At 45.2% G+C, this 12,213-nt stretch overlaps 1 protein-coding gene across 11 annotated transcripts in view; it reads right to left on the reverse strand.

Annotated features, from left to right (window-relative positions):
- The window catches only part of Mcoln2 (mucolipin TRP cation channel 2), a 64,707-nt gene that overhangs the window by 20,583 nt on the left and 31,911 nt on the right, over positions 1-12,213 (reverse strand). For all 11 annotated transcript variants that reach the window (XM_087213011.1, XM_004841359.4, XM_021255442.2 and 8 more), the window contains 4 exons: positions 8,225-8,309; positions 8,020-8,116; positions 5,289-5,388; positions 499-611 (listed from right to left, as the gene is read on the reverse strand). In XM_087213011.1, the coding sequence (XP_087069137.1) occupies positions 499-611; positions 5,289-5,388; positions 8,020-8,116; positions 8,225-8,309 (395 nt within the window). The remainder of the gene's footprint in view (positions 1-498; positions 612-5,288; positions 5,389-8,019; positions 8,117-8,224; positions 8,310-12,213) is intronic.

A 12,213-nucleotide genomic window follows, 5' to 3' on the forward strand; every position in this document is an offset into this window, starting at 1 on the left:
TGTGTAGAGCTAAGTATATATTCCTAAGAGCCTTGAGGACAGAAAGGTAACGTGAAACTCAGGGGAAAATTTTTAAACTACTTAAAAAATAGAATAAGGTAGTTAATGTTTCACTATAACTATTTATCATGCTTCCCTGTCCAAAGGAGCTCTGATTTGAAGACAAAAGATGAAACCCACAGGTGCCATTCATTACTCTATTCTTAAGATTGCTCCTGAATTAAAAAGGATTTCATTTATTCTGGAAACATCTACAAGCTGAAGAGTTCATCACTGTGTGGCCCCGTTTATTAGCTCAGCTGTAAGCAGGGTAATTATCTTGTCCCACCTGACTAGCCAGAGCCCTGACTGACATCGTAGCTTCAGGCTGATTAGCGCCTCATGAGGGGCCATCACTCAAAGGGGTCAGGGAGGCCCAACGCAGCAGTCCCAACACAGTCTTCGGGCAAACTATGGGTGCAGGCCCAAAGGGGAGGGAGAAAATGCAAACACAGTTACCTTTCGTAGCCTCAGAGCAAGGACAATGGATCTTGTGCACAGAACAAGGGATGCCAGGCAAATCAAAATGACAAAAGCATCGAACACCAGTACATACTGAGTGTTTTTCTGAGCTGAAGAACAAAGCAGAGTGAAAGCGTTAAGCATGAGAATAATTTCCATGAGAAAAGTTACTTGAGAATAATTCCCTAGCAAAACTGGCCAGCTGAAAAGAAGTTCAAATGAAAAAAATGTTTTGTTTTTTGTCAAAATAGAATAACAAATATCAGAAAGGGATCATCATTCATTTAAAAGTTGATAAATTAGGTAAAACATCCCCTGATGTGAAGAGTTGTACATTTAAAAACTATTAATAGAAGCACTAATATGTATGCATAAACATTTGGTGTACAATTCAACAGGAGATGATCCCTCTGAGCTCCATCCCAAACAGGCAGAACTACTGATGCACTAAGCTGCTACACAGCAACGCACAGGCAGCACCAAAGAGCAGATTGAGTCCGCAGCCTCTCTTCTGCTTCTCAGCCTCACTGATGGGCATGTTCCCAGCAGAAAGTGCCAATTTAGAAGCTTTTTCTGCAGGAAGAGAAAAGAACTTCTTGCAGTGGAAACAGGGGACAGAAGGCTGCCATGAGACTGTCCTTCTGGAACTCACGGTGGCAGGAAGAAGGTGCCCAGAGGGGACAGAGCTGCACCTCAGCGGCATCCACGCTGCCTGCGAGCGCCCATAGCCCAGCCTCGGCCAGCCGTCTCCTGCCTGGCTCCCGCCTGCCCCACACTGCGACCACCTTGGTCCTTCTTCCCCCTTCCCTGTCCCCACCTCAGGGGCTGTGCCAGGTTGGTCCCTCTGCCTGGACAGCACCTCTCCCCCATACATACGCTGAGATTATGTTTTCAGTATCAGGTTTCAGATATAAAATCCCCTATCTCAGATAAAAGTTCCCCCGTGCCCTTCCTGCTCTGTCACAGCATGGTCTGGGACTACACTCCCACAGCTCCCTTCCTCTCCACCGCGCGCACGCAGGCCACTGCACTTCCCAATGATGGCACAGTGTGGAGAACAGTGTGAAGTGAGAGGGGACGGGTTCTTCGGAGCCTGCAGCCCGGCTCTGAGTCTCAGGTTTGCAGGCAGAGCTTTAGAGTCCCGGAGAGGCCGCACAAGCTCTGAGTCTCAGATTCCTCCTCTGAAAGGTGGGTAGAACCATGGTAATTAAGCCCACATCACAGGGCTGCTGTGAGGATTTCACGAATTCATCTGTGCAAAGCCGTAGGAAAATAATAACCAGCACTCAGTGTGGAGTTCCAGCGTCCATCTTCCCCACCAGGGCCAGAGCAGTGTTAACAGACAGCGTCTGTGCTCAGCAGGAGACATCAATGTGGTCCCCATAAGTGAAGGACCACAGCGAAGCCCAAGGAGGTTCCCGAGGGATCTACAGGAGCACCTCCAGAGGGCTGAGCTACATGAGAGGCAGAGAGAAGAAGGTTCGGAGTTGCAAGAGATAAGAGAATGGGTCCCAGCCTGCTCTCCAACGGACCTGGGGGTAGGAACACCCGAGAACGACTCCTAGGGCTCTGCCTGGGTAAACAAAGTTCAGTCTGGACAATCAAGACAGGAGCAGATGATGCGGTGATAGCTGAAGCAAAAGGTGTGGGCAGCCATGCAAAACCAGCAGACTGGGAAGCAGCAATGTTTGAGAATTCGAAGAGATGAGCTCAGGAACTTGACAGAGAAGAAAGGCCAGAGAGAGGGAAGCTGGACTGAGGTCAGACAACTGTCAGAGGAGAGTCGAGGCTGGAATGCTCCACAGCGATACTTCAGCAGATAAGGCATTTAAGAGAAGGACCACAGTCTTCAGATGGAACAATCCAAAGGTGTGAGTGAGCGCACTGACTGAGCAGCGTGTGTGGCTTAGCTGCTAGCATTACAACTCAGAGCACTGGCCTGAGAACCGGTGAGACCAAGGGCCTGCATTTACCTTGCTACTTTATAGTCAAGAAATTTATCATGAAATATCACCTAATGTGTAAATAGCACAGCAATTTAGCTCTACCAAAATACAAGAGCCTCTTCTGCTAGGGCCTATGGAATGGAGCATCTGGGGAAGATGGAACTGAAAATCTTAGGACATTCAAGGACAGGATCTGGTAGTTTCCTTTCTGGCATATATGTACCTAGAACAAAAATCTCTACCTTTGCTGGTATTGGGCCTTATTTATAGAGAAAAAACCAAACATATCTAGAAAATGAACTAGCTCTGATAACAGGGTATCCAGTATTCCGGGGTTTTTTGGGGGGGTTACTGGGGATCGAACTCGGGACCTTGCACTTTTGAGGCAGGCGGAGGAACCACAGAGCTAAAACCCCGACCCCAGTATTCTGGGGTTTTTTTCCCTTGAATTATTGAAAAGATTAGTTTGATGGCTAAAGAGGGTGGGGTATAGACATAGAAATTGCTTTTTCACTCTGTTGAAACTATGTTACTCTACAAGAACATTTCCCAAAGCTGGGCTTGGAAAATACTAGTCCAGAAAGTTTCCCCACTAACCTGGCTAAGGAAGTCCCATACCCCACCCCGCTCTTCCAAAGGCCTGGGAAGCCCTGCACACCCCACCACGGGTCTGCGGTGGGGCTGCGACCCAGGGCTGTGGGGACTTAATTACCCACTAGTCAGGAACGTCATTCTGCCCACTAACCCTCTTGAGCTCTCGCCCTCCATTACTACATGTATGAAATCCAGTTTGATGAAGATTAGTAGTGCATTTGTAGAAGGGCAGTGGGACCCATAAAAGGCGACGTGGGGTTTGACCAGAGCAAAGGACATCCCTGTGTATGCTGCTTTAAGATAATATGGGTAATGACAAAAGGCAGAGGAAAGCCTGGAGCGCTAGGAAGTGCATGTGAAGGAACTGCAGAATATCGTGAAAATAACATAAGGAGCCACCAGGTGTCGCCCTAGCCCTCGTTCTACTTCCCCAAAAGCCAGAGCAATTTCAATTCACCAGATAGTTTTCATGCACAAGGGGAAAAATCCATTTTCTAAACTAGTTTCCAAACTTCAGCCTTTTAAGTCTTCCACATCTCCTCATTTCATTTTAAATTAGTATCCTCCTGGTGATGGAGTCTGGTTTCTTAGAACATCACACTAGGAGAGGCACACTTGAATTTTAGCGTTTTTACTCACTGGTCTGTGAGGGTTTGTTTCTCCTTACTGGTCACTGGAGGGAGCCAGAGCTCCCTTGTCTGGGCCCAAGCAAGAGGAAATCGCCAAAGTTCAAAAAAAGAACCCCGGCTGGGCACCGATTTGACCCAGCAGCTCCTTCCGCGGTTTGTTCTTCATGATGACCGTCCCAAATCACATTTTACATAAACGAGGGTTAGTGGTTTGTTTGTTTTGGGGTTTTTTTCCCATAAAATAGTTGCACCCTATAGATGGACTAGGAAAATATGTATCTGTTCTGTGTGTGTCTGTGACAGAACGTGCTGTCTGCTAGAAGAACCACTTTTAACAGAAATCGAAACTGCATTCTGGTCGGAGGAACTACTGAAACTGAAATTAAAAAAAAAAATTAAAAACCACTTCAAAAATCATCGGGCTAAATTATACAACTGAAAAGCAGCAGGCCACAAATCAAACACAGTTTAAAACAGAGAAACCGCAGGTTATTTTACATCTTACTTCATTCTGATAATCTGATCAAAAGGATGTTTTGGGGGGTTTTTCTTTTGTTTTGCTTTATTTTTAGTTTTTGGTGGTACTGGGGGTTGAATTCAGGGCCTTCTCACTAAACTACATTCCCAACCCTCTCTCCATTTTATATTTTGAGGCAGGGTCTCACTGAATCATGCAGGCTGAGCTTCAACTTTCCAACCCCTCCCAAAGCACACAGAACTGGGTCTAGTAACTCGCTCAAAACCTGTGATGGAGAAGTATTTTCATAGAACAGCTGGATAATGACCCGATGTTACAGGCTGTAATCTGGGCTCTGCAGCCTTGATCTTTCTCCATTGTTCAAGGCCTAGATCAAAACACACCTTTTCCAAGAATCATTTCTGGATTTTATTTCCCACTGTACCCTAGTGACATTTATCCTTTGCTTTCTTTCCACTCTCTAGTCCTACCCACAACACATATACAGATTTTACTAATATATCAGTCTCCCTCACTAAGACATTTATTTTTCTTTTTCCCCTTAGGTTGGTTTTCTTCTTTTTTTCTTGTGTTTTTTGTTTTTTGAAAGGGGTGCTCACTATGTAGTTCAGGCTGGCCTTGAACTCATGGTGAGATCCTCCTGCCTCAGCTTCCTACGTACTGGGATTATAGGTGTGTAGGGCTCACCCAGCAATTCACATGCACCAACTCCTGAACTCAGTACTTTGCGTTACAACTAACTCGTTTAATACTTACCATTCTGAAGGCAAATGCTAATACTATCCTTATTTTGCAGAGAAAGATACTGACACAGAAGTTAAGAAACTGTCCAGCATCACAGAAATGGTAAACAAAACCAGAATCTAAACCTTGGCAGTTTGGCTCCAACCCCTGAGTCCCTACCCACCAAGTCCTGCTATCTCTCCAAGAGGTGTGTTGTGTGACAAACATTTGCTGAAATTAAACAAAAGTACAAATCTGTGGGACATGCTTTACAGAATCTAATGTTCAAAATATGGTTTTCTGGAACACTTACTTTTGATCATCATCCAAATCAGCCACTTAAAAGCTCCAAATCCCCAAAGAAAGTGTTAAGAACCATCCCATAATCCACGAAGGGCAAGTAGATAGCATACTCACTAGATCCAGATATGTTCAAGGCTCTACATTCTTCAATGTTGGCTTTGCTGTCAAAATAGATTTTGATTTTGCCACTGTGAGCTTTATTGTCAAAGATGATCTAGAGACACAACAGATTGAGAGGTTTTAGCCCAACAAAAAATACGACTTGTTACATCATCTCTGCTTCAAAAATCAGTGGCATCCAAGCAGTCTGCTGACCTGAAGAGCACTATACTGACAAAAATGTCTTCAATTCTTCACAACCTTCTAGTATTCATGAAAAAATACACTATAAAGGATGCATACATGAAGTTCTACTAAATCAAGGATTTCAGAGAAACCCTAGAGAAAAATAGCCAACCAGTCCCAGAAATTAAAATAAGAATTTTCCAATCTGACGGGAGAATGCAATTACCTGAATTACTACATGGAATGGAATTTAAAAGCACTTGCTTCAACTTAGATGTCTGGTATGAAATTCTAGGTTTTTACCAGCCTGGGCATTATTTTTGTTTGTTCCAAGAGCTGCATACACACATACATAGAATGCTTTCAGAAACGACAGGGTGCAGGCCAAACTGCAGATGCCTGAGTGACCTCAATCTTCCACGTTATGGAACTTTAATCAATTATTGAACCCATTTAAAGCTTAGGTGACACATGCCAAGTAGTTTTCAGAGTGGACACATTAAGAAACAACAGGACCTCATAACAGAGCTTAGAGGGTGGAATACACATTGATCAAATCCATACTCACCTGCGCATCACTAAATACCAGCCAAGTTCTGTGCCATCCAAGAACATCACTAAGACACACCGACGTTCAGGGTAGCCCCATCTCTACACCTGTCAGCTAGGACAGACCTCACTGATGTTGGCGAGTGGTCGCTGTTTCCCCTCGGAGAGCCCCTAAAACACTTCCTTCAAGGCTCTGGAACCCCAAGTAGATAGACGTCTATGATGGCTGATTGACTGTGCCAACTTGAATAGGAGAAGCTCTACTAAATGGGCTCGGCAATGCCACACCCTCCAGGGTGGCTGTCAGCTGGATGAATGTCAGATGCACTCGTGTTTCTTCGGAGGAGGACCAGTCTTCACCTTCCCCTTCCGCGCAGATGCTTCACTTCCGGCACAGATCCTTCCGCCTTCCGGGGCAGACTCTTCAGCCTTCCATTGTAGGCCCATCCACCTCCTGACGTGGACTCGCAGGGGGCACTGCAGTGAGCTCCAGACCTTCCACTGAATTCTTGGTCCCCAGGGTGCAGACAGACCCTCTGCACCCTTCCTCATCCGATTCTGTGGGATGTAAGCTAATCCATTGTAAGCTAATCTTGTAAATTCAGATATATTTGTACATCCTGTGTTATATGTTTCTTTAGTAAACAGTGACTGATAGTTTTTTCCAAAGGAGAAAAAAAAAAAAAAACCCCAAAATGTAACACCAATTGCTTTAACCCACACTGTTGACCGTGCTGTAACAGTCATCAGTGAGCACATCCTTGCTGGCCCTACTCCTCCCTGATCCTCTGCTGCCTCTGTCCTCGTCCCTCTAGGGCTCCCTGTGCTGCCTGCCCGCCCACCCCAGGGAAGTCAACGCGATCTTCTCAGCCAGAGACATCCTTCCTCACCACAGGTTCTGGTTGGGGTGCAGCCCCCCAGAGTTGACAAGTTGGAAACTTCATCCTCCTGGCCCGGTGACTGGGAGGTGGGGGCCATGAGAGGGGAAGAGATCATGTGGACTCTGCCTTCGTGAGTGGGCTGAGTTATCACCACTGGCGGCGAGTGACCTCCAGAGAGGGTTTGCTATAGAAGAGGCCCTTCTTGTTCTCTCACTGTGTGACGCCTTCAGCTACACTAGCAGGAAGGTTCTGACCAAATGCAGCCCCTTGATTTTGGACTTCCCAGTCTCTAGAACTAGAAGTCAAAAAAACTTCTATTGTTTACAAATTTCCCAGCCTGTAGTATTTATCTTGTTATAGCAGCAGAACACTGATTGAAACACCAAATATTTCCATCTGCATTTCCTTCTGTTTCTTTCTTTAGTTTTCTGTCTGTTCCCTCTACTAGGCTATGAGCTCCTTGCCTCTAGGACATAGCAAATGCCTGGAGCACAGAAGGGACTTGTAAGTATGTATTATTTGGTGCTGAACAAAGCACTCTTCTAAATTGCTAAAAGATAGATTACAGAATTCTCAAACAAGCCTCCAGTTTGGCCCTTTAACGAACCTGAAAGGAAAGTAGGGAGAGTGGAAAGGAAGGAAAGAGGGAAGAAGGATGGATGGGGGAAAGCAAGAAGACATAAAATCCCATAGACAGCCTTTTCTATTGCACATGGCTCCTCCCAAAATAAAAGGAGAAGCAGCTGCTCCTTCACAGACTGAGGGAGCTTCTTTAGAAATATTTGCTGTAACATTTGCAAAGACTTTCTTCAAAGCTGGGTAAAGTACTATAGATGTTTAAATTACTTGTCATGAACATTTCTTTTATTATAGTAGGAGAATTGGAGTTGGAGGGGGAAACCAATTTTGAAAACTCTTCTTGTTGACTCAGAAATCTGGCCTTAACAGGTTGGAAAGGACTTTCTGCATGTTTGGAAGTAATGGATCAATGACACCATAAACCGTCACTAAAATTGTTTCAAACACAGCTGTATCTAACATTTCTAGGCTGGTGTGACTTTTACTCTGCATCTACAGAAGGAGTAGAGAAAACATAGGAAGTGGCTTAGTCAAACAACAAAGACACTTGCCGTGTTCTGAAAGACGTAACAGTCTGGTAACTCACGGGAATGGATCGTCTGAAGGTCAATGCCTTTGAGGTGAAAGGAGATTTCAACTTGCAAGAGTCTAAATAAAATATATGAAAAGATGTGAACTGTCATAGTCCATCACTATACCACTCTCCTTCCCCCACCCCCGTCTCTTAGAAAATGAGACTTGAAATCATGTATTTACCGGTAAAACTCCAGTCTGAAGAAAGCAGACTGCTTCCAGGCCTGAGAGCTCTCGGAGAGGGTCGGGAGGTCTAAGAGAACACAGTCTAGGGCAGCAGGAGAACAAGTAAGGATTGTTTCAGGCAAGAATCAGATGCTAAAAGCAGCAGACAAATGCGATGAGAAGCAGGATACTTAGAAGGTTTTAAAGTATCTCCCCAGGGAGTGTCTACTAATTACACCAGGAAGAACAGCCACCTTTCAGTGGAGAACTTGGCAGACATCACACTAACGCAAGGACCAAAGTGAACGTCACCGATCATGAGATGAACAGACTTCATGTGCCTCTGCTATGACACACTGAGGACGCATCACATGCGCAGGACTCCTGCCCCGATTGCGTAACCTCGGTCCCGTTGTGAAAAACAGGAACACTCAAAGTGAGGGATGTTCTACTCTTTAAAATGTCAAGGTCAGCCTGGCATGGAGGCGCACACCACAATTCTGGCTACCAGCTGAGGCAGGATTATGGCAAGTTTGAGGCCAACCCGAGGACCTGAGCAAGACACCTGTCTCAAAATAAAAAAGTAAAAAGGGCCGGTGATGTGACCTCAGTGGTGGAGCACTTGCCTAGCAAAGCATAAAACCCTGAGTCCAATTCCCAGTACCTCAGGAATAATAAGAAAGGGAAGGAAAAAGGAAGGATCAAATCATAAAAGAACAAAATCCAAGTAACTTTATCTTGCTCCAGATTAAAAGAAACTGAAAGACATGGTCCCTCAATGCAAGATGTGGCCCTGGGGAGGATGTGAGGGAGTGGTTTTTCTCTGGCTACAAAGAACATGAGGTGATGAGCTGCGGTGAGGGTTTCCGGATTAGTTTGGCATGGATGTCTATCGTCACTCTGAGCAGTGGACAGTGGTCACGCAGAACATGTGCTTATTTGGGGGAAATGCACACTGAAGTGGTTAGGGGTAAAGAAACAGCATGACTGGGCCTTCAGGAGAAATATTTATACACAGAAGAGTGAGAAAGCAAGTGTGATAAAATGTTAGTGTTTGGAAACCCTGGAGGAAGAGTGTACAGGGTATTCATGGAGATACTTTGTACCTTCTCTGTTACATCTGATAGGTTTTCAAAATAAAAAAGAAAGGAAAGAAGACTGCACACAAGTAAAAACGAACAATGAGCTGTGAACTCTACAAGAATGATTGAGTCTCCCACAAAAATTGTCTTCTTACTGTGGCACCAACCACCCTTGCTTTACATGGTGGTCTGGAGGTGACCATCTGTCAGTGTCACTGAGGCCTGGGACCCGACTGGTGTGAAACCGGCTGCCGGCTCCTACGGGCTGTGCCTCCTGTGCTGCCTCTGATGTAGACAAGTCAGGGTCTAGTGCAGTGCCTGGCACTTAGCAGGTCCCCTGGAGTCTGGGTGCACGCGATGGCTCTCTCTTTCATAGTGTCATCCTCCAACTTCAGCTCCTTCATGTGCTTTCTTAACCCTGAAAGTAGAGTAAAGGTCTTGGAAAGCAAGAGCACAACTGTGTTGCACCCTTTCTCAACACTTACTGCTTACCATGGAGCTGACACTTGAAATATGTCCCAGTATGTGGGACAGATATGTGTTCAATAAGAACTAGACGTGCTGGGCCAGACACAGGGACGCAAGGCTGAACAGAAAGCTTAGTATGACGTAGCATAACAGAGGCCATGTGCTAGGTAGGGCTTCATACATTCTCTCAATGTATGCTTTGTTCTGTCTAATCCTCAAAGCAACCATGGGAGACAGGCACTACTGCTGTCATTTGACAGATTAACCAACCAAGGCACAGAAAGGTCATGAAACTTTAAGGTCATGCAACTAGTTGGTACTGATTTAAACTTTAAATACACCTGTTCTTGGTTCCAGATCCTGAGTTCCACTGAGGGCTGATGTCTAAGCATGGATTTTAGAAGAACATCAAGGATTCAGGCTCCTCCCTCATTCATTCATTCAATAGTTGCTGAAAATCTGGGACTGCCCTAGACACTAAAAGTAAAGCAATGAACAAGTCAGATATAATGACTGACTTCATGGAACTCATGTTCTGGGAGAGACAAACAATATGGTTTTTAAAAAGATAACTCCATGGTGTGAAAAGTACAGATAAAGTGACTATTAGACTATTAGAATAGTCCTGGTCAAAGAAAGCTGGTTGGGGAATGATTGTCAAGGTATAAAGGTTTTGAATTAAAACCTTTTTCTGAAGGAAAAAGAACCACGTATGTTCAGGTCCAGGCAAGTGCTCCCAGTAGCAAGAATTCAAGCTATAAGGATGCCAGGCAAAAAAAAGAGGCTGGCTTGTTCCATGAACTGGAAGAATGCAAGAACTAGGAGCTGAGCCTGGGGCTATGAGGAGCTTGGAGAGGCAGGTAGGTGGGCAGCTCCCAGGGGGGACTTGCAGATTTTACTCTAAATGGAATGGGAAGCACTAATAATTCTGAAGCCAGGAAGTGATATGACTCAACTTACATATTTTTAAAATGCCTCCTCTGTGGGGCAGAGCAGGTTGTAGGAAGGATCCGACCAGATGCAGGGAGATCAGTCTAAGCAAGGAGTGGCCTGCAGTAAGGCAGTGGCAGAGGAAACAGAGCAACTGATAAATTCAAGCATGAAGCTTGAGCAACTGGAAACATTAATGTGTAATGCCAAAATGTAGCTGTCATTTTCTAAGATGGGGAAGTCCTAGGAAGATAGAGATTGGGTCTGGGAAAGGTAGGGAGATGGGAAGGTTTGAAATGTTTCTTCTGTTTGGGACACAGGAGGTGTAAGAGTCCTACCAGACATTCACAGCAGCGCTGTTAAGCAGCCAGTGGAATATCTGAGGAGCCTGGAGCTCAGGGAAAAGCACAGGGGGAGAAGGGTGAGCCTCGGTGGCTGAGAACAAGGGCTTGGCTTCTCAGGGGCCAGAAGGGATGGACATAGGGCATAAAGGGCAGAGAGAAGCGTGCAAGGTGCTTCAGACATGTGGTGGGCAGAAGACAAGGGTGTTCTGCCCTAGCAAGCCTCTCCGGGGCAGGACATGGGATGCAGGAGGCTAGGGACAAATGACAGTGGAGAGCAGCCAGGAGAGAAAGCACAGGGAAGCCCGTTGGCAGCTTTGGGAAGAAAGTGATACTGGTGGCAAAGATATCTCGGCTATGTACAGAAGGCACCGAAGCTAGAAGGTGGTGATGGACATAGCAAAATGTGGTAAAGTTAGTCCTAAGAGAGGTCTCTGGAAGTCAGAGATCTTTGGCAGGAGGAGTTTGGGCAGAGTGCTTACCTAGCATGTGGGAGGTCCTGGGTTCAGTCCCTCGAATCCCAAAAAGACCAAAACAAAACTTTAGTTGGAGAGCATCAAATCAGTGCTTGAAAATCATGACGTGCAGATACCACTAGGGATTCTGTCAAGATGCACATTTGGATTGAGTAGCTCAAGGGTGGGGCTGAGATTCATCACAGAGGCTCACATTACTGGTATTAGAGCAGCCACTACAACCACTAAAGCATTACCTGACCTTGCTCAGCACGGTTCCCTAGCTTGACTGAGAGGTGGTTTCCTCGGCTGTACAAGGAAAGCCAGGCTATGATATGTAAGGGCCTTCTCCCTCTAACATTCTTATTCTAAGGGCAAGTAAAAGAATAAGTAAACAGAGCTGAGTAGACAACTACATTCCGAAAGAAGTAACATGCTCAAGATCTATGTGCAGACATGGCCTTAGGACTTTTTCTCCTGTATTTCATTTACTCTAAGATGCATATTATTTTACTTTAAACATCTCTAAAGCAGTTGTGCTTTCTTTTTTAACTGATGGCATCTAAGATTCAGAGAAATCTGACAGAATTTTGTCAGTTGCTTGTATGAAATTTATAAAAATTTATAAAATATGCTGTATAAAAGTGTGCCTTATTATTCACTCCGCATCACTTTGCTTGTAATTACGGAGCCACATGTTTTCTCAGTTTATATCAAAGCACCCTGAAGTC

This window comes from Heterocephalus glaber, unplaced genomic scaffold (genome assembly GCF_053883595.1).
Source record: "Heterocephalus glaber isolate CG9 unplaced genomic scaffold, H.glaber_assembly_v1.0 deba00001442, whole genome shotgun sequence".
Taxonomy (NCBI): domain Eukaryota; kingdom Metazoa; phylum Chordata; class Mammalia; order Rodentia; family Bathyergidae; genus Heterocephalus; species Heterocephalus glaber.